Source organism: Neofelis nebulosa, chromosome 10, assembly GCF_028018385.1.
Source record: "Neofelis nebulosa isolate mNeoNeb1 chromosome 10, mNeoNeb1.pri, whole genome shotgun sequence".
NCBI classification, from domain to species: Eukaryota; Metazoa; Chordata; class Mammalia; order Carnivora; family Felidae; genus Neofelis; species Neofelis nebulosa.
Window position 1 is genome coordinate 110,158,082 of NC_080791.1, and position 20,556 is coordinate 110,178,637.

A 20,556-nucleotide genomic window follows, 5' to 3' on the forward strand; every position below is an offset into this window, starting at 1 on the left:
GGTCTAGATTGGGTCCTTGGTTGCATTGGATGTCCTGGTCCTGGGTCCATGTTGACAGTGAGTTGTTGTTGTTACTTTGTTTTGTTTTGTTTGTTTGTTTGTTTGTTTGTTTGTTTTGAAAGAGAAAGAGAGAGAGAACAGAGGGAAAGGGAGAGAGAGAATCTTAAGCAGGCTCCACACCCAGCTCAGAGCCCCATGCGGGACTCAGTCTCACAACCGTTAAGATCATGACCTGAGCCGAAATCAAGAGTAGGACGCTTAACCCACTGAGCCACCCAGGCACTCCCATGTTCAGAGTTCTTGATATTGGGTCTGGGTCTGGGGTTCGAATCAAGGTTGGAGTTAGTAACCAGGATGGGACCAGTGTTTGAGATCATGGTCCTAAAACTATATCTGGGGTCCTGGGGGGGGGGGGGGGGGGGGGGGGTCTGGGGTCAGTGTCAAGGTCTGGGTGTGGAGAGAGCCACAGGGCTGTGATTTCGGGTCACTGAGTCTAATGCAGTGGTCTAAAGTAGTGGTCCGAGGTCCAGTCCTGCGGTCCTACTTGGAGGCCGGGCTCGGGAATGTCGTCCAGGACTAATATCAGGTCAGACACCTCCACCAAGATCCAGAAGTCAGCGGTTACGTCCAGCGTCTGAGGTCCAAGTCCTCGAGATCATGTTCTGAGGTGCCAGTCTGGCGTGAGGGCCACGGTCTGTTGTGGATTCTGAGGTCCGAGTTAGGATCCGAGCTGTGGTCAAGGTGTGGGTCCGGGATCTTCTTCGGTCCCGGGTCTCGCGGCGAGTTCCAGGTCTGGGGTCAAGGGCCACGGCCCAGGCCCCGGGACGGGGTCAGGGTCGGGTCTGGGAAGGGGTCCGCGCGGCCAAGGGGGGTCAGGCTCGGGCCAGCCCGCGCGGCCTCCAGGGGGCGCCGCCGCCCGCCCGTCCGCCCGCCCGGCCCCTCGCGGGCTCGCTGGCGCTGTGCGCGGCAGGCGGGGCCGGAGGCGGCGGCGGCTCCGGGGCGCGGGCGGCGGCGGTGGCGGCGGCGGCGGCGGCGGCGGCGGCGGCCCGACTGCAGTCCCGGCGGGAGCGGAGCGAGCCGGGGCCGGGCCCGAGCCGGCGCCATGGGGCGGCGCCGCCTGTGAGCCGCGGCGAGCGGAGCCGCGGGCGCCGAGCGGGGCCAGGCGGGCGGCGGCGCCCGAGGCCGACGGAGCGGCCGGGCCGGGGCCGAGCGCGCCGAGCGGAGCGGAGCCGAGCCGAGCGGCGGGAGAGGCCGCCGCCGCCGCCAAGATGGCGGACCTGGAGGCGGTGCTGGCCGATGTGAGCTACCTGATGGCCATGGAGAAGAGCAAGGCCACGCCGGCCGCGCGCGCCAGCAAGAAGATCCTGCTGCCCGAACCCAGGTGAGGCGGCCGCCGGCCGGGCCCGCTCCCCGAACCCGGAGCCCGCGGCCCCGGACCACCCCGCCGCTGGCCCCGAACCTCCGCCCCCCCCCCCCAACCCCAGTGCCCCGTGCCCCGGCCACCGCTCGGGGCTCGGCCACCCCGACCCGACCCCGCGGCCCCAGGCCCAGTGCACCTGAACCCGGGGCTTCCCGGCCCCGCCGCCTCCCCGGGCCGCGCAGTGCCCCCTGCCCCACTGCCTCCCTTCCCTTCGTACACGCTGCCTGCCCTCGCCCCCGGCGGCCCCGCGCTCCTGCCTTCTCCCACAGGGGCCCCGTGCTGCCCTTCATGCCCCTCCCGGCAGCCCCTGGTCCCCGTGGGGTCCCCTCCTCTACCTGCCACCGGCCACCTGGCCTGACTACATCCCCCATCCCTTAGCTTTCCCGACTCCCGGCACCCCGCCTTGGGGCTGCAGCACCCCCACTCCTAGCCCCCTCTCTCTGGTCGACACTTGCGGGAGGTTTTGCGGGAGGTTTTGCGGGAGGCAGCAAGTCTTCCTGGTCTTCCCCCACCCATCGGGAGGGTCACTGGCTTGGGGTAGGGTTTAAGAGTGCTTTGGGGGCCGGGGTGGTGGTGGGGGGGAGCAGGGTGTGGCGCGCGTGCCCCAGCCCAGCGGGGGAGACACCCCACCGCCCCTCTCCCCTCCGATGCCTCCTCTGGCGGCCCTGCGTGTGGTGTCCCGTGGCTGCTGTTTGCCAGAGGATATCCCGGCACCTCTGCAGCAGCTGGACCACGGCTGCCGCCTCTCCGTGAGACTACTGATGTCACCGCACCCGGTATCAAAGTTGAAACTGTTCAGGATGTAGGCACGTTCTCTTCAGGATATGGGCCGTTGTGGAGGTTTGGCCAGCATTTTATGGCTTCTAGAGTGTTTTCCCCTTGTGTGAGCCGCACTGCAACCTGTCAGCAGGTAGGACAGGTGCAGTTTTGTCTCCACCGCACGGGTGGGGGAGCAGAAGCCCCGGAGGTGAGCGGCTCGCCCTGTGTCACAGGTAGTCCCGGCTGGCGCCTCGCCACCAGATCGGGGCTTCTGGCTTCCACGTCCACGTCATGGCTACTGCTCAGGCCTGAGCCGGGGCCTGGCTGTTCTGCATCTGCGACAGCTGTGTGCCCACCATGATTGCTCATGCCTGAGAGCTGGCATGCTGGAAGCCTGGCTGGCCTGGGAACCTGGGCCTGTCCTAGCTGTCATGTGACTTTGGGCAAGTCCCTTCCCCTCCGCTTCTGGGCCTCGGTTTTCTCATCTGTGAAATGTGGGTAGTGTGAAATAAGGGTTGTGAGCCCATGGCGTCCTAAGCCTTTGAAGCAGAGCGCAAAGCTGTGGGGAGTGCCTTGGCTACCTCTCCAGCACCCTTCTCTGTGCCCTGTTCACTGGGTTTCGGATTGACTGAACACCAGGCCTGGGAGAGGAAAATTGGTCTGCATTTTGAAAAGGCCGTTAGGGCCCGTTTTTTCTAAGACGTTTGCAATCAGATTTCTCAAAACAGGAACCAGGCTGACTGTCAGCTGGGGGCTGTCCAGGGAGCAGCGACAGTTAGAACAAAAATGAGTTCAGAAATGACAAAGCCACGAGGGAGGAAACGGGGGGGAGTCAGCCTCTGGGGCTCACAACGGCTCTCCTTGGTGGCTGCGGCCTCGAGACCCTCCTGCAGGTTGGGGCTCTGCAAAGTGTCAGGCAGAACCTTTTCTGGAACTCTCTGTGTTTGGGTAATCTCTCCCCAGAATGCATTGCTCCCGATGGGGCCCCGCCTTGGGTTGGCCCTGCAGGTGTTAGAACCCTGAGAAACGAGATGTTCCTCTTTTCCTGTCCCCTTTACCATCTGTGGTAGTGACGGTGCTGATAGGAACGATGGTGGAAATTATAACAATTTATTATTTATTATGACATCTGTCATCTCAGTTGATCCAAAAACCAACCTGTGAAGTTGGCACGGCCATGCCTCACATGTAAGCGGTTGCTCAGGAAATATCAGGACCGGGTGATGTCTGGAACCAGGCTGTGAGTTTTAGGGGAACAGCAGGAGACCAAGACCCAGGTGTCATGGCTTCTCACAGGGGGTCGCCATCCAGCAGCACAGCGTTGGACAGATGCACCACCGCTGTGAGATGGATAGAGGCTCTCGCAGCGCCTGTCGGTGACCTGAGGCCAGGCCTCTCCTAACGGAGGACATGCCAGCCTTTGCTTTTATGCTTCGCACAGCTGGTGGGTCGGATGCCTCCTGCCCTGGAAGGTCACGATGACTGTGTCTTACATTTGCCTAGCGCTTCCCAGTTTGCAAGCTAGCTTTTACTCCACCTGATTCTTTCCACAACTGTGGGAGAGCAGGGCCCCGAAGGTGGTATTCTCCCGTTTAATATTTGAAGCAACTGAGGCCCAGGAAGGGGAGGAGACTTGGTCCCAGGGGCCAGCTGGAATTTGAACTCAGGTCTCCGGACCCCCTGCTGTGCTTCATTTCCTCCACACAACGCTGTACCCCCGCTGCTCTCCCGTCTGGCACCCCTCATCTGGGTCGCCGTGGTCTGGGGCTTGGCCTGGAAGCAGCGGGACACAAGGCCCGGCCCCTGCCCCGTCATCTGGGACAGAATGGAGCCGCTCTGACAAAGCTAGTACGCGGAAGAGGCAGCTCCTGCCTGGGGTCACGTCTTCCCCTCACCCACAAGGTCAGGGTCGGGAAGAATGGCCGTGGTTCGTCCATGACGAGATGCCATTTGGAGACGTTCCCACCTTGGGGTGGTCCGTCTTGGCAGCCTGCCTGCAGCTGGTGCCCAGGTTGTGGCTTGGCCGGGAGCTGGGGCTGGCATCAGCTCTGACTCGTCAGGGCTAGGAACAGGAGCTGTTGGGCAGGCACAGTGCCACTTTGAGTTGGCACAGGGTCCTCCCCTTCTGTCACCCTATAGAATCCGAGGGAACAGACCCATTTCTCGACCTCCTCATGGAAGGAGGCAGTGTTGTGTAGCTGGGAGACAGGAGACCCTGCTAGTGATCCTGCTGCGATCCCAGCATGTCCCTTTTCCTGACTGCACCTGTCTCCGTGTCCCCTTCAGTAAAGCCAGGGCCCGCCCCCCAGGGATGACCTCGCAGTGCTCCTTCAGCCCTCGGGCCTGTGGTCTGTGCTTCTCCCCGATGGAGCTGCTCTCCCTCCACCAGCAGCGGTCCTGTAATTACTGTCATTTGCTTAATATGACCACGGAGGCCGGGTGTAATTAATCTCTGGGCTCCTGGCTCAGGAGCCTCGCTCAGGCGGTCCCAGGAGATGCCCCTGCCCTCCCTGGTGACAGTGGCAGCCCCAGCAGCAGATTGTCGGAGCCGGGTGCCTCTTGCAGCCTCCCATTTTCTCAGCTCTTTCCTGGTCCCTCCCCCACCATGGATTTCCTCCTTCCTGCCCTTTTCTGGCTTCCCTGCCTCCCAGACCGGGCCACTCTTCCTCTGCTTCTTCGTTCCTGTTAACTCTTTGCCTCCAGGACTTCCTGCCCACGATTTGTATGGGGGGGGGGGGCAGGGAAGGGGTGCAGGGGAAGCTTTCCTCCCTTCCTCCTCCACTTCTCCATCACCAGCAAAACGCTGTTTATTTCCAGCCTTTGTCCCTCACCCAGAACTTTCTACCCCAGCGGTAGCTCTCCTCCTCACTCCCACACCCCGCCAGACAAGGTGATCTTTTCAGCAGTCATTCCCTCTGGGCCTTTGAAGCCCCTCCTTTGCTCAGGAGTGGGTCTCTGGGACGTCTGTTCCCACCTGCGCTCCTCTCCAGGCCATGGGGTTTCGCATTTTTGCCATTAAGTTGCTTGCCCGCCCTCCCGCTGTTCCCTCAGTAAGTGGATTTGAAGGGAGCATGAGCATTATGGGTTGGAATCTGTGCAGGGGAATCTGGGCTCTGTCAAACCAGGAATAACGTGTCCTATTAATGCACGATCAATCCCTAGTAGTAAATTCCCGGTGACGTCAGGTGTAGGCACTCTGCAGCGGCGCTTCCTCCCCGCCCCGGGCACCCAGGGGCTGCGCGCGCACGGCTGGTGCTTCCAGGATATTCTGCTCCTGCCTCCGAGCAAACAGCCAACGCCAGGAGCACGTGAGAGTCTTTGAGGATCGCACAGCCTCCCTCACACCTGCCCCTTCCTCCTGTGGCCCCAAGGGGCCACTGTGCTCTGTTGGTCACATAAGACAGAGAGTTGTACTCAAGTTGTCACTGATCTGTTTCAAGTAAGAGATCCTGAAAATGACGTGTTTGGCTGCAGCTTTTTTCTAAATAACATTCCTTCTCTGCATCTCTGCTGCCTCGAAGGGTAGCATCTGTGTTGGCAGAGGAGCAGGGTTTCAGAAGCGAGTTTTCTGGTGTAAAAGTGTTAGCAGCTCTGTCTCTGAGCGGGGCATTCTCTGACTCTGGAGGCCACCCAGGTCGGGGTGGACAGCCCCTTCCTGGGAACCACGGGCCACGGGGCCCCGGAACTTTGTTCTTGGTGCGTTTTAACATAATGGCAGTAAATTGCAGGGTGTGGTACTCAGGTCATGTTAGCATAGAAGCCGTGACATGTGACAAGGCCGCCAGAGAGCACCCTCCCCCCCCCCCCCCCCCCCCGCCCGCACATCCCGCAAGGAGCCACGTCGTGGCCACCGCACTGACTGTTGGGAGCCTGGGTGGCTTGGGCGTTTGCGTGGGGGGGGGGGGGTGCTTGTGTGCGTGCCACCTAGTGCGCGTCTTTTTCTCTTCCCTGGGCTTGGCCTTTCCGGGTGGCCTTCAGGGTTGGTCTTTCCCACTTGGTATGCGGCCCTGTTCTCGAGCTGAGGACACTGAGCCCCAGGGCAAGTCATTGAGAAATATTAATAAGAAGCCCCAGAGGACTTCCTCCTCCTGCTGCCACCTCAGTGCCAGGTTTCCTGGAAATGCCACAGAGGAGCCGCTGCCACAGCCACAGCCTCTGCTCCGCTGGCTTGTTCACTGTCCTCTCCCAGAGCGTGGCTATTCAAGGCGTGGCCGTGCCAGACCCACCAGGCCCTGCTGCCCCCGTGCCATCCTGCACCGTCCTGGGCTTTTGCAACTCTGGCATCCCGGTGACACCCCGGCCTGCCAGGTGCCAGCCGAAGCTGCCCGTAGCCCACTGGGCTCCTGGGAGAGATGCTACCCGCTGCCCACAGCACTGGCAGTGGACGGAGCAGGAGGCAGCCGGGGTACAAGTCCGGGGTCCTCTGCAGAGGTTGCAGGGGGAGGCCCCTGCCTGGCGAGTCGCCTTTTCTCGGGGAGAGTTGGACATTTTCTGGCTGCTGTCTCCATGTGGGATGCTGGGCAGGCCACTCAGCTTCTAGCCTAGATCTCCTCACCATCAAAACAAAACAAGCGTGTTTGCCCCCAGCCCTTGCTGTGGCTCCTAGTCCACACAAGCTGCCATCTGTGACCCTGTGTGGGAGTCGTCTGTGAGGGCCAGGATCAGCCTCTGTGCCACAGAGCGAGGGACCTTGCCTTTCTTCTGAACCATATGGTTCCAGAAGGCACCGGAAGTTCTCCCCCACAGCCCTCACCCCCTTCCTGCCTGCCTGCCGTCCTGTCACCCCTACCCACACTCCGGGCTGCAGGGGAGGATGTGCTCTCCCCCTCAGTGTCAGGCTTGGCCTGCTCCTGGGAGCAGCTGGGGCCAAAGCGAACAGCGCTGGCCGTAGGCAGCAGGGTCCGGCAGCTCCCTGCCAGACAGGGCAGGCCCTCCTGCCACGGGGCCCTTGCTGCTTCGTCAGGGGCTGGTATCAGGTTCTGCCCCCGCCCACCCCCGGGTCCTCAGGCTGATGAGCATGAGTGTGTGAGGCTGGTCTGTGAGCCACTCACCTGGCCCCAGCCCTGGTCAGAGCTCGCCAGTCAGGAGGCCTGGCAGCAGGCGGCACCCTCTGAGGATGTGGGAGGGTGTGGGCCAAAGACCCAAACGAGACCAAACAGCTTATGATCATGTTCTAGAAGAGGTGCGGTCTGGGGGATCCCAGCAGGAGGGCTGCCTCCAGGAGGGGAGCTCTCACAGCAAGGCTGGCGTCTTAGGACAATTCTGCTGTGTCCTCTCAGGCTCTCTATTTTTTTATTTTAGGTATTTATTTTATTTTTTTGAGAAATTTTTAAAAGTTTATTCATTTTGAGAGAGAGAGAGAGAGAGCGTGCGTGCGCACACACACACACACACACACACTCACACGCATGAGGTCGGGAGGGGCAGAGAGAGAGAGGAAGAGAGAATCGCAAGCAGGCTCTGCACTGACAGTGCAGAGCTGGACTCGGGCCTCGATCTCACGAACCGTGAGATCATGACCTGAAACCAAACCAAGAGTCGGTTGCTTAACCGACTGAGCCACCCAGGCGCCCCCTCTCAGGCTTTTCACCTGGCCAGCGCGGTGGCGACAGTTCAGAAATTTGTTGACGTCCTCATTTCACAAGTGGGCCAACTGGACAGTTAAAGTCTGTGACTTGGCCTGGCCTCCTCCACGGAGGGGACTTGGGGAGAGCCGTTTGGAACTCAGGCGTGGGTGTCCCCCTGACCGCAAGAGCCAAGGCAGCCAGGGGCCCTTCCCCAGAGAGACCGAGCGCCTGAGGGTCCTTCTGGCGGGGAGGATGCAGGCGTCTGGCTCTCCTGACAACCCAGAGTTGATCGGGGAGCCACGTGCTCCTGTATATCGGACTTGTTGGCCTGGGTGGGGGCAGAAATGCTGCTCTGGGCTCGTCGCCACCCTAGACTCTGTCAGTATCAGGGAGCGGGTGTTGCAGATGAAGGTGACCCAGCCCACGAGGCCACCACTGCTGCCCGTGCCAGCCTGTATTTGCCACCCGGCAGGAATGTGCCCCATAACACGTTTTTCTAAACTACAGGCTCCCTTGGCCACCAGCCCCATGAGAACAGACAGGAAACCCTACTGCTGTCGCTTTGGGGGCCTTCCATTCAAGGCTTTGCTCAGTCCAATCTTGTGTTTGGATGGGGGGGGGGTTGTTTATTTTATTTAGAAAACTTTTTTTTTTCTTTTTAAGGAAGAAAGTGAAGTGCTGTGGGCTGGGAAGAGAGGCGTCCCATGCAGCTCCAGAGGGGGGAGGCGGGGTCTGGCCACCGGTGCCCCACTTTCTGCTCTCTCCTGGGCTGACCCCACAGCAGAGCCGCCGGGAAGGGAGAAGGCTGGGCTGCAGGCTGGCTCCCTCGTCCACGGGCCCTCGGGGAGAGGGCATTTCCCTGGAGGGTCCGGTTCCCAGCCGTTCTGGGGGTCACCGGGTCCTGTGATGGGAAGCGGGGGGTGTTCCCATCACGCTGCCTTCCCTAAGCTGCTGTCAGCCACGCTGGTTCCCAGGAAGCCAGTTTGGGGCTCAGGGGGGCTTCCCATCTGGATCTGAAGCATCTGGACATCATCCCTCTTGACTGCAACTGACCTCCATCTGACCACTCACCTCCGTGGGGGATTGACATTTTGTGATTCCCCCGCCCCCCACTTTATTACCTTGTCCATCCCCTTCCATAGACCAAAATGTCCCCAAACACAGGATTTGGGTGCAGACATGGCGTGCCAAGAGCTGAGCCAAGGGGTGGTGAGGATCCAGCCTTCCTGTTCCACCTTACAGGTGAAATCCAGGCACTTGGCCCTTACGGAGCCCCAGGTTCCGAGCCCCTAACTCCTGGCTGCCTGGTCTCAAGACCCTGCCGGCCCTTCGCTGCCTTGCACTGGGCCCTGGCTGCTCTGCTGCACCCCAGCACGCCCCTGGCCTGCCCTCCTGTCCTCCAAAAAGGAGGTCCTAAGCTCTCCCTCACAGGAAATGAGGGGCTCTGGTCTCTGGGCTGCAGGCCCCAGGGCAGGTGTCTCTAGTTTCTGCCGTGTGTGAGCACAGAGCGGGCCTTGGAATCAGGCCTCGCCTCCCGAGTGCCTGTGAGTCTCTGTGGGTCCCCTGGGGCTGGGGAGATGTGTTCTTGGTGGTGGCTGGTGGAAGTGAGCTGGCGTGTGACAGTCGGGAGGGGAGACGGTGGCGGCCTGGGTGAGGACCACATCCTGGCCTCAGAGCCCCTGTCCACTGCAGAGGGCATCCTTGCTTTCCTGAGGGAACCAGCTCTGAAGTGGCCACCACTTCGGCGTGGGGCCACCAAGCCACTGGCCCTCAGCTGGGAGCTCCGCTCTCGTTGGTTGGAGTCGCAGGATAGGGACACGGGAGGGCTGTCCTGGTCATCAGCACCCTTCTTGCTGTTGGAGGAGGTCACGGCATCTTCCAGCCTTCTAGGGTGGGGAAGCAGAGGAGGGAGTCATTTAGATAGCTCTGAATTCTCCTATGTTATCTTGCGTGGCCTTTCCTTGTGTGGCTCAAACTCGAGCGGAAGCCTGGGGGGAGTGGAGCCTGGGCTTCCGCTCAGACCGTCTCAGAAGGAGAGTGCTGAGCAGAAAAGGGCAGGAGTCCCCCTGCCTCCGAGCACAGGCCCAGCGGCTGGGCAGCGTCCGTGGGCCACACTGGCCCTGCCTGGAACGTTCTCACCTCAGACACCTCTCTCGTGGGCCAGACCATTGCAGGCCTGGCCTACCGTCCCGCTGGCCTGGTCAACTCCTCTGCCTGCCCGATGGCCCGAGCCTGCTCGCACCCAACCCTGTTTCTTCCCCTTCTTACTGGCCGTCCCTCTAGTGTCTCACTACCCGGGCTTCCTCCTGTGGGGCCTCCAGCGGACTCCGCCTTCCCCGGCTGAGCTTCCCAAGCGTCCCTAGCCGAGCTCCCTCCTGCCTGGGATAGCCTCTTGCTCACCTTGGCCGGGTCTTCCCCTGCTTGTCCCCACATCCACCCACCTGCCCTGGGCTTTGCCACCTGTTGACATCCTGTTTGCACTGAGGAACCCAGTGAAGTTCCTCCTCCACACAGCCTCTCGTGATGACCCAGAACACTCTTCCCTTCCTGAGTGGGTCCTGTCAGGCTTTGTCACACGCTGTGTCATGTCTTAGAGCCACGCATGCGGAACTTTCCTGCCTGGAGGTCAGGGGTACGTGGTACCTTCCAGTAGAAAACGGCAGCAGACCCTGGTGACCCGCGCTGGGCTCCAAGAGGGATGCAGGGCCACAGAGCCCAGACTTTCTGATTCTGGTCCTCACCAGCTGCGACGTCTTTTGTCTGTGGCCTGCCGGTGGCCCCACATATCCTAAGGGCCTTGTGAGCATTGCCTGGGCTCAGGTGTGACTGCGCAGCTTGGTCCCCGGTACAGGCAGCTAAGAGTGTTCCTCAGGAGCCTGAGCCAGTGGAGGCGTGACAGGCAGGCTGGCAGGGCTGGTGTACAGGTGACCCAGGAGCGGGGAGGAGGGGACGGCAAGGTCTGTCTCGGGCACAAAGGATAGCCCCGTGTCGCTTGCCCAGACAGCCCTTGGTGTTGAAGGTGAGCTTTCTGGGTGGGGACCGTTGGGTTGGGCTTTCCATGGTCACAACGGCCAGCCTCTCCCTTGCTGCCCTCCCAAGCAACCCAGGGACAGAGGGGCATGTTTCTAATTCAGATGTTAGGAACAGAGGAGCTGGGGCTTGGTTTTTGTTTCGTCTTGCTATTACTGTGTAAAAAACCTGAGATATAATTCACATAACATAAAATTCATCATTTTAAAGAGTGCGGCCCAGTGGGTTTTAGTACAACTCTCAACCTACCTAATTGGGCAGCTCTCACCCTAATTCCAGAACATTTCCATCACCCCCAAGAAGAAACCCCCTACCTGTTGGCAGTCACTCCTCTTCTGTGCCCCAGCCCCTGGCACCCACTAATCTGCTGTCTCTGTAGATTTGCCTGTTCTGGACATGCGACGTAAGTGGCGTCGTAGAACTGGGGGCCTTTTGTGACTCTCTTTTTTCGTTTCGCTGCGTGCTAGGGTTCATCCATGTCGTAGCATTTCTGTATATCAGTGCTTTGTCCCACCTTATGGCCGAGCAGTATTCCGTGGTAAGGATAGGCCCCATTTTGGTTACCCATCATCTGCTGATGGTGAGGCCCGGCTTTTGAGGTTTGGCCAGGTTCCCGAAGCCAGCATGAGGCACTACTGGGACTGGACTTCTGAGCAGCCACCTGCTGGCCACCCTAGCTTTTGGGGACAGAGCCCAGGTGGGCAGGCCCGGGCTGGTAGTTTGCCTTCTTGGAGGGAACAGTGACATTCTGGATCCCGGGGGGAAGAGGCAGAGCCAGCAGGCCTGGCAGGAGCCCCGGGGGCTCCGGCTCACTGAGGGCACACACACCCCTCCCCCCCCCCCCGCTGTCTTTCAGCATCCGAAGCGTCATGCAGAAGTACCTGGAAGACCGGGGCGAGGTGACCTTTGAGAAGATCTTCTCCCAGAAGCTGGGTGAGTACGAGGTCTGCCAGCCCCAAGGACTTCCCTCCACCGTCCAGCTGCCCCGGGCCTGGGGCGAGGGGCAGGAGGACCCTGAGGCCGCTCTCCTGCCCCCACCCCAGCCGGCTGGCCTCTGTTCCCTCCCTGGAGGTCTGGCCTCCCATCTGATGGGGCAGGGTTGGGTTGTGACGGGAGCGCCCCCCCCCCCCCCCCCCCCCCCCCCGGGATGGTGACCCACTGTGCCTCCCAGCCCCTGGCGGTCAGCCCTGGGAGCCCCGTGAAGGGGGTGGGGGCCCAGCAGTCTTCCAGGGCGGCCGGGGAAGTTCCTCCTTTGGGTTTTTGTTTTTGAGAGTTGCAGCTTCCCCTTGGCGCAGGCACAGCTGCTGCGGGGCCGTTGGTAGAGCTGACAGGAAGGGGCGGGGCCCTTCCTGTGGCGCCTGCCGAGCTGTGGTCTCCCGCCCCCGCCCCCATGGGCCCTCTTTGAGAGCAACCTGCTTCGGCGGCCCCTCGAGCCTCCTCCTCCTCCAGTGCCCTGGTTTTACAGTGCCGCTGCTGCAGCACTGGCCCACGGGGCGAGGTTGGGTTGGGGTGGTTCCCGGGAAGCAGGCTTCAGGCACACACAGCTCTGGTTCGGCCTTCCGAGAGGAGAGCAGGATCTCGGCTCTGAAGTGGGAGTGGCCTGGCCTGGCAGGACCAGGCACTGGAAGTCAGTGTTGGGGAGCCAGTGCGTCAAAAAGCACAGCTTGGGTCGGCCCCCTGCCTGTGCTGTGTGACCTTGGGCACGTGGCTTTACCTCTCTGAGCCTGTTGGTGTCCTCACCTTAGGAATTAGGACTCAGAAGCCTTGCTGCCCGGGACTGTTGGAGGGCCAGATGAGTTGGCCTCAGTGAAAGCCCCTTGCCCACTGGGTAACCCAGGTCACGAGTGACTCAAAGGCCAGGCCGCCTTTACCAGAAGTGACGGCTGTGTGCTCTGCCGGAGGTGTCCAGGCAGTGCCCCCAAAGAGGCATGGAAGCTATCTAGTGCGAGGCTGGTCACCCATGTCAGGCTGGAGAGAATGGGGACTGCCCTTACTTCCCCCTGGCTCTCCAGGGCTGCTCAGGGGCCGGGCCTCGGGCCCCCATTCCCTGGGAGGGGTGAGGCCTGGGAGCCCTTCCCATAGCTTGTCCCGCCTCTTACTTTCCCCAGTGGCCTCGTGCCCTTCGAGGCCCCACCCCCTGGCCTGTCTTTCCCAGCGCCTCCCAGCGGGTAGTAGAGCCGAACCTTCTACTGACAGGCCTCCACCGGTGGCCCACCTGACAGGCCTCCGCCGGTGTGTTTCTGCAGCTGTTCCTCAGGGCTGCTGTGAGAATCGGCCAGATACGGCGGGGGCACGATATGGGGCGTCCGGGGAAGAGGGACGTGGGTCCCTTGGGAGGCTGCCCTCCTCCTGCCCGCCATGCTCTGGCCTGACCCAGGTGGATCTGCACCCACACAGCCCGCCCAGTGGGGTGCGGTGTGGGCCCTAGACGGCAGGGAGAGGGCGGGGAGCCGGAGTCAGCCTCTGCTTCGCCAGAGCGCCCGGAGCACCCATCACATTCCAGCCGACATCTGGGGTTCTGGGAGATGGGCACCCCTCAACCTGAAACTGAGAATCTTCAGCTGGTGACAGCTTTGGGGGCCGCCTCGTCCTGTCCCTGCCTGGGGCAGAGACCACCTCTGCTGCCTCCTTGGCCAGTTCTGCCCAGGGAGCCCCAAGCCCACGCCGCCCGCCCTGATGGGAAGGGCAGAGAGGGGCGTGGCCCCGTGTGACCCAACACACTTGCTTTCAGGGTACCTGCTCTTCCGAGACTTCTGCCTGAAACACCTAGAGGAGGCCAAGCCGTTGGTGGAGTTCTATGAGGAGGTGAGGCCCCCGCTGCCTGCAGAGAGGGGAGAAGGTTGGGCTGCTTTCATTCAGTCTCTAAGATGCCTGCTATTGGTGCCTCTGTGTCACCTGTGGGGATCTTGTCCTCTAGATCAAGAAATACGAGAAGCTGGAGACAGAGGAGGAGCGCTTGGCTCGCAGCCGGGAGGTCTTCGACACCTACATCATGAAGGAGCTGCTGGCCTGCTCACACGTGAGTGCCGTGGCCAGCCCGTCCCTAGGTCTAGACCCCAGCGCCGGCCCAGAGCGGCCTGGGGTGTGGGCAGGGATGCAGGGGCCCTGCAGAGGATTCACAGCCACCTCTGTCTTCTGCAGCCCTTCTCGAAAAGTGCCACTGAGCACGTCCAGGGCCACCTGGTGAAGAAGCAGGTTCCTCCGGATCTCTTCCAGGTGCGTGCTGGGCTTATCCCCGCTGCCTCCCTGCCCAGCCAGGGGCACCCTGGGACCGTTGAGGTCACGGAGCCTGGCCGGCTCCCAGTCTGGCTCAGTCACCAACCTCCAGCTTCTCCCCTTAGCCATACATTGAAGAGATTTGTCAGAACCTCCGAGGGGATGTGTTCCAGAAATTCATCGAGAGGTGAGAGCAGAGCATATGCGGGAGGGGCAGGGGAGGAAGAGGCAGCTCTGAGAAGGGGTGTGGATGGTGTGGAGGAGAGAATCCAGGCAGGCGGGTGCCTGGGCCCCGCCAACGGCCCCATGCAGGGACTCCTGAGAAGTGGGACAGGCTCCTAGCCACCACCTCCTCCACAGTCCCACCCTGTCCTTCTTAGTACCAGGCATCTCCGAGCCCCAGGGGATTCTCCGGGGTGTGAAGGACCACCTAAGTGTCATTCCTTCTCATGGACTGTTGAGCACCTTGCTGGGCCCATCTATGCTGAGAAGCGTCAGGGTGGCACAAAAGAACACACCGTCTTCTTCTGTGGCCCCCGTGGCCAGAGCTGGCCTGGTGGGTGGGAGTTGCAGGCAGATTTCAGCGTAATGTGAGCAACAGCTTTCTTAGGGTCCCAGCTGCCAGGCAACGGAGGGGGAGTGTCACAGGGGTGAGTGCTGCGTCACTAGAGGTATACAAGCAGGGATGAGATGAGCATTGTCAGCGATACAGTGGGAGGAAGTCCAGGTCAGACCGGAGGTCCTCTTTTCTAAGCTTATCTGAAACCCACTTGGGCCAGTGCTACTCCTGGGAGTCCAGGAGAGGACAGCTGAGGTTCGGGACCCCAGACAATGGCAGTGGTGTGGGGTAGGCTCGCACCCAGCATCATTTTGCCCACTTTCTGAAGTTCATCTGAGCCCTGGTTCTTCTCTTACAGCGATAAATTCACACGATTTTGCCAGTGGAAAAATGTGGAGCTCAACATCCATGTGAGTGGGCCGGGTGGGCATGGAAGACTGCTCCCTCCCTTCCACCCTTCCCAGGGAGCTGGGCACCGAAGCTCGGCCAGGGCTGGGCGGGTCAGGGGAGCCTGCCCTTCAGCCCCCAGGGCGGTGGCTGTGGGCTCGGTGCCAGGATCCCAGTGAGGGTGGCTCAGGGCAGGTAAGTGCATGGCGAGGGTGGTCCCGGGCCTGGGACTGGCCCCCCCGCTGCCTGGGTGTCTCTGCCCTGGGTGCTCTGACCCTGCTTGTTGCCGCCCCACAGCTGACCATGAACGACTTCAGCGTGCACCGCATCATCGGACGAGGGGGCTTCGGCGAGGTCTATGGGTGCCGGAAGGCCGACACGGGCAAGATGTGAGGGCCAGCTCAGCCAGTGTCGAGTGGGATGCCTGAGGGAGGGGAGGGCCCCCTGGGGGTGTGCATGGAAGAGCCGTGAGGGGATCGGGGCCCCCAGGTCCTACGCGGGCAGGTCTCTGCAGAGGCTACTGTCTCCCCCCTTTCTGTGTTGGTGCTGCCGCCCCCCACAGGCCCCCAGAGGCCCCGCCTCACCAGTACTCTCTCCTGCCTTCTGTCTTGCCTCGTCTCAGTGTCCGGTTCTCACCGCAAGAGCCCTGAGGGCTTGCCCCCCCGCCCCGCCCCCCATGGACCGCCCCCCCAGACACAGCCCTGGGCTCTGCGCTGAAGGTGCGTGGCGTGTGGACTGACTGACCAGCCAGCGCCCGCCCCCCCCCCCCCCTTCCCACCAGGTACGCCATGAAGTGTCTGGATAAGAAGCGCATCAAGATGAAGCAGGGGGAGACCCTGGCCCTGAACGAGCGCATCATGCTGTCCCTCGTCAGCACTGGGGTGAGCCAGGAGGGCCCGGGCGGGTTGCTGCAGCAGCCTCAAGTCCCGGAACCGCGCGCGGCCTCTGCTGACCTGGCCTCCCATGCCCTCCCAGGACTGCCCGTTCATCGTGTGCATGTCGTACGCATTCCACACGCCGGACAAGCTCAGCTTCATCCTCGATCTCATGAACGGTGAGCGCGCGGCCTGGCCCCCCGGGTGGGCCGCGGGGCTGGGGGCTGGGACGGGCAGCTGAGCGCCACCCTGCGGGGCTGCCTCCCTCAGGCGGGGACCTGCACTACCACCTGTCCCAGCACGGGGTTTTCTCCGAGGCCGACATGCGCTTCTACGCGGCCGAGATCATCCTGGGCCTGGAGCACATGCACAACCGCTTCGTTGTCTATCGGGACCTGAAGGTGAGGCTCTGCCCCCCCCTCCCCTCCGCGCCACTGGCCCGTCTGGCCCACAGCGGCGGCGTTCTGGGACAGAGTCGGCTGGCTGCTCCCTTCTTCACCGGCCCCCCTACCCAGCCATTTTCTGGATTCCAGTTGCAACTGGGGAAAGGAGGGGAAGACCCCACCCGGGGCCTTGTCCCTGGACACCCACGACACTCCAGGGTGAGGACAGTGACCTAGCTGGCATCTTGCCTGGCCAGGCCCTGTCCTGAGTCACCCTTGAGGCTGCTCACTGGGCTTCCCCCACAGCCAGCCAACATCCTTCTGGACGAGCACGGTCACGTGCGCATCTCAGACCTCGGCCTGGCCTGCGACTTCTCCAAGAAGAAGCCCCACGCCAGCGTGTGAGTGCCCGGCCCCCCATTCTCCCTTCCCGCACCCTCCGCCAGACCCTCTCATGGCCTTCTTGCTCCCACAGGGGCACCCACGGGTACATGGCCCCTGAGGTCCTGCAGAAGGGCGTGGCCTACGATAGCAGCGCTGACTGGTTCTCCCTGGGCTGCATGCTTTTCAAGTTGCTGCGGGGGTGAGTGGGCCCTCCCCGGCCGGCGGGTGGGACGGGACAGGGAAGAGCTCATCCCTAGTCCAGGTAGGTGTCTAGGGGAGGGGGGCTACAGCTGCCTGGGTGTCAGGGCGGCACCATCCCTGGCTTTGGATGAGGATCATTGTCGCTCCCTGCCTCGGTTTCCCCATTCCTATCCTCTGACCTTGTGCTTCTTGCCCAGGCACAGCCCCTTTCGGCAGCACAAGACCAAAGATAAGCACGAGATTGACCGCATGACATTGACGATGGTGAGTGTAGGGAGGCTGGGTGGAGTCCATGGGGGGCGGTCACCGTGGGGATGGGGTCTCCTGTGCGTGTCAGGGTCATGGATTCTTGGTTCTCACCAAATAACAACAAACTTGGGCCACTCATCCTTACTCTGGCCTCCTGCCCCAGAGGCTTCCCATCCCTGTGTTGTCAGAACAAATGTGCCCGTTGGGGCAAATGAGGAAGCTGGGCCCTGTCTTTCCCTGTGCCGGGGGCCAGGTCCCATCCTCGGACCCTGCCAGTGTCCACTCCTCCCCGCAGGCTGTGGAGCTGCCCGACTCCTTCTCCCCCGAGCTCCGTTCCTTGCTGGAGGGGCTGCTGCAGAGGGATGTCAACCGGAGACTGGGCTGCCTGGGTCGAGGGTGAGTGCCCGGGACCAGGGCCAACTGTCTCAGGCCCTCCCTCCCAGGCCCTGGGTATTTGGGCATGCTGCTAGGCTAGCCTGAGGATGAGGGCTTGTCCCGTCACTGGAGCCCCCTCCTGGTGCCAGCCTCTTTTGAGGGGTTCACGGGTTGGGAGATGGCCAGCCCCATCCAGTGTTCTCAGGGGACGGGGCTGCCTGGCGCACAGCTGCCGGAGCTGCTGGGGGACCGGCTTCCAGAAGGGCCCCTGTAACAAACGCGGCGATGATAATGATGATGGCAACAGCTTTTTGTGTTTATTAAGCATTTACTAAGTTGTTGGGCACGACGTCGCAAGACTTACAAATGTGAAAACTCCCAACGGCCCTATGATGTGGGGACCGTTCTCCCCATTTTAGAGATGAGGAAACAGGCTGAGGTTTAAGGAACCTTCCCGGGGTGGCAGAGCCAGAGAATGGCTGGCTGTAGCAGGAGTTAGCCTGGGCCACCTGCTCCGGCGCCCGGGCTTCGCCCCCGCCTGATGACCCACATCTCCCCACAGGGCCCAGGAGGTAAAGGAGAGCCCCTTCTTCCGCTCCTTGGACTGGCAGATGGTCTTCTTGCAGAAGGTACCAGCCTGGGGCAGGGCCAGGCGGGCGCCCTGTAGCCCCTGCCTGGTGCTGATGCCCCGCCTGTGCTCTGCTGCAGTACCCTCCCCCGCTGATCCCCCCTCGAGGGGAGGTGAACGCTGCTGACGCCTTCGACATTGGCTCCTTTGACGAGGAGGACACAAAAGGGATCAAGGTACCGGGCCTGGCCTGGCCTCTCACATGAGCCCTGATCCTGCCCTGCAGGGCTCCGTCAGCCGCTGGGCCTCAGGCTCCTCCTCCCCAAACGTGCCTGGGAGGGTGGGGGGCTGTGTGAGACCAGACCCCCCCCCCCCGCCCCCCCTGCCTGGGAGCCCTGGGGCTGGGCAGGCCTGTGGCTGATGGATGGATGTCCCTGCCCTGTCTACTCGCTGAAGTTGCTGGACAGTGACCAGGAACTCTACCGCAACTTCCCCCTCACCATCTCGGAGCGGTGGCAGCAGGAGGTGGCGGAGACGGTCTTCGACACCATCAATGCCGAGACCGACCGGCTGGAGGCCCGCAAGAAAACCAAAAACAAGCAGTTGGGCCACGAGGAAGGTGAGGGTTCGTAGCTGCCGTGGGCGCCCACCGGGCAGCTTGGAGATGAGAAATCGGCTCAGGCTTCGGAAGGCCACCGAGGCCAGCGGGTGGCCGAGCCCAGGATCCGGCCCCGGGCGGGCCGGGCTGAGCGCGCCTCTCACTCTCTCGCGGCAGACTACGCCCTGGGCAAGGACTGCATCATGCATGGCTACATGGCCAAGATGGGCAACCCCTTCCTGACGCAGTGGCAGAGGCGGTACTTCTACTTGTTCCCCAACCGGCTGGAGTGGCGGGGCGAGGGCGAGGCCCCGGTAAGGAGCGGGCAGAGCCCGCGGGCGCCGGAGGCGGCGGGGTGAGTGCCCGGGGCCGCCAGCCCGCGCCGCGTCCTCACCGCCCCTGCCCGCCCCTCCCGCCCGCCCTGCAGCAGAGCCTGCTGACCATGGAGGAGATCCAGTCTGTGGAGGAGACGCAGATCAAGGAGCGGAAGTGCCTCCTTCTCAAGATCCGCGGCGGCAAACAGTTTGTGCTGCAGTGCGACGTGAGTGGGGCCAGGGGCCGGCGGCGGGGGGGGGGGGGGGGGGGGGGGGGAGGGAGGGGCTGGGAAGGGAGCCTCGGGCACCCAGGGCCCCCCCTCCCGCCCCCCCGCCCCGTCTGACAGCCCCGGGTGCCCGCAGAGCGACCCTGAGCTGGTGCAGTGGAAGAAGGAGCTTCGGGACGCGTACCGCGAGGCCCAGCAGCTGGTGCAGCGCGTGCCCAAGATGAAGAACAAGCCGCGCTCGCCCGTGGTGGAGCTGAGCAAGGTGCCGCTGGTCCAGCGCGGCAGTGCCAACGGCCTCTGACCCGCCCGCCTTTTATAAACCTCTAATTTATTTTGTCGAATTTTTATTATTTGTTTTCCCGCGAAGCGGAAAAGGTTTTATTTTGTAATTATTGTGATTTCCTGTGGCCCCAGCCTGGCCCAGCCCCCAGGGGGGGCCCGCTTGCCTTGGCTCCTGCTGCCACCGACCCAGCCACTGTCCGGCCGCCCTCAGCCCCGACCCTCCAGGGGCCTCCCCTCCCAGTGTCTTCCTGTGGGTGGGAGCAGGGGGCGGGGGGGGGGGGGGGGCGCAGGAGCAGCAGCCCCTGCAGCCCTCCTGGCCCTTCTCCAGGGACGATGCCGCACCGCGTTGTGTCCCCTCAGGCTCTGCGCCCACAGCACAGCGGGGTGGCCCAGCGTCCCCCACCCCAGGGGAGGCCGCAGCACAGGGATACTACTTGAATTTTCCCACCGAAGCCCCTCCTGTGACAGGGGCACAGTCCTGCACTGTCCTGTCCTCCAGCCAGTCGGTGGAGGAGGGGCCCATTATCTCCCTGACCCCAGGGCCCGGCCACAGTGACTCGAGCTCTTGTGCCCCTGCCCAGGAAGAGCCCCTGTATCACTGGCCGCCTCCATTCCCACATTGCCTGGACACTGAGGGACTCTGGCATTGGCAGCAGGTGCGGCTGCCCTCCCTGTGGTCCCCCCCTCCCTCCCCCGCCGAGCGCCCGGGCTCAGGGACCACAGAAAGGCAGCTGTGGGTTGTGTCACACTGGCCTAGCCTGGCCCTGAGGTCCCCCGCTCCCCCTGGGCTGGGCGAGGCCTCATCTGCCCGGGACCATAGGTGACCAGCCTTGACGGGCCGGGCAGCACAGTGAGAGGGGCCAGGCGGGGCCAGCCCTCGCCACCCTGGGCTGGTCAGTGTGCCCCCCCCGCCCCGGGCTGTCCAGCCCCATAGCCCCACGTCCCGTCAGTGCCACTGCCCACAGGGCGCCACCCCGCCCGCCGCATGCCCCCTTGTGCCAGTCGCGCTGCCGTGTGTGGTGTCGCGCCCCCTCCCCCTGGGGCTGGGTTGGTGCACCCTCCCTTCCCATCTACTCCCGGGGGCGCTCCTTTGCCGATTTTTGAATGTGATTTTAAAGAGTGGAAAATGAGACTATGCGTTTTTATAAAAAATGGTGCCTGA

General features: G+C 62.6%; 1 protein-coding gene and 1 long non-coding RNA gene across 4 annotated transcripts; one reads left to right on the plus strand and one right to left on the minus strand.

Moving 5' to 3' along the window:
* The first annotated feature begins 1,176 nt into the window (after positions 1-1,176).
* Positions 1,177-20,556, plus strand: GRK2 (G protein-coupled receptor kinase 2). 3 transcript variants are annotated; one of them, XM_058689798.1, is made up of 21 exons: positions 1,177-1,381; positions 11,633-11,709; positions 13,508-13,581; positions 13,694-13,795; positions 13,918-13,992; positions 14,118-14,179; positions 14,910-14,961; positions 15,236-15,327; positions 15,720-15,819; positions 15,914-15,992; positions 16,084-16,214; positions 16,503-16,597; positions 16,672-16,779; positions 16,979-17,045; positions 17,326-17,426; positions 17,968-18,034; positions 18,114-18,209; positions 18,430-18,592; positions 18,749-18,885; positions 18,999-19,112; positions 19,249-20,556. In XM_058689798.1, exons 1-21 carry the CDS (start codon positions 1,269-1,271, stop codon positions 19,411-19,413), a joined length of 2,070 nt encoding a protein of 689 aa, XP_058545781.1. In that variant the 5' UTR covers positions 1,177-1,268; the 3' UTR covers positions 19,414-20,556. The 3 variants fall into 3 exon arrangements, with proteins under 3 accessions (XP_058545781.1, XP_058545782.1, XP_058545783.1); XM_058689799.1 differs by having other exon boundaries at positions 19,002-19,112; XM_058689800.1 differs by lacking the exon at positions 1,177-1,381 and adding an exon at positions 3,388-3,419.
* Positions 6,666-11,895, minus strand: LOC131488238 (uncharacterized). The gene is made up of 2 exons (XR_009250125.1): positions 10,390-11,895; positions 6,666-9,632 (listed from the first exon to the last, which is right to left on the minus strand). It is a non-coding gene; the product is annotated as an uncharacterized LOC131488238 (long non-coding RNA).

What these genes read in the sequence shown, in the direction of transcription:
- GRK2 (XM_058689798.1), top strand. Translation starts at nt 1,269, where the DNA reads ATGGCGGACCTGGAGGCGGTGCTGGCCGATGTGAGCTACCTGATGGCC. An exon ending in GATCTTCTCCCAGAAGCTGG is followed by an intron (nt 11,710 to 13,507) that starts GTGAGTACGAGG and finishes ACTTGCTTTCAG; the next exon opens with GGTACCTGCTCTTCCGAGAC. An exon ending in TGGTGGAGTTCTATGAGGAG is followed by an intron (nt 13,582 to 13,693) that starts GTGAGGCCCCCG and finishes CTTGTCCTCTAG; the next exon opens with ATCAAGAAATACGAGAAGCT.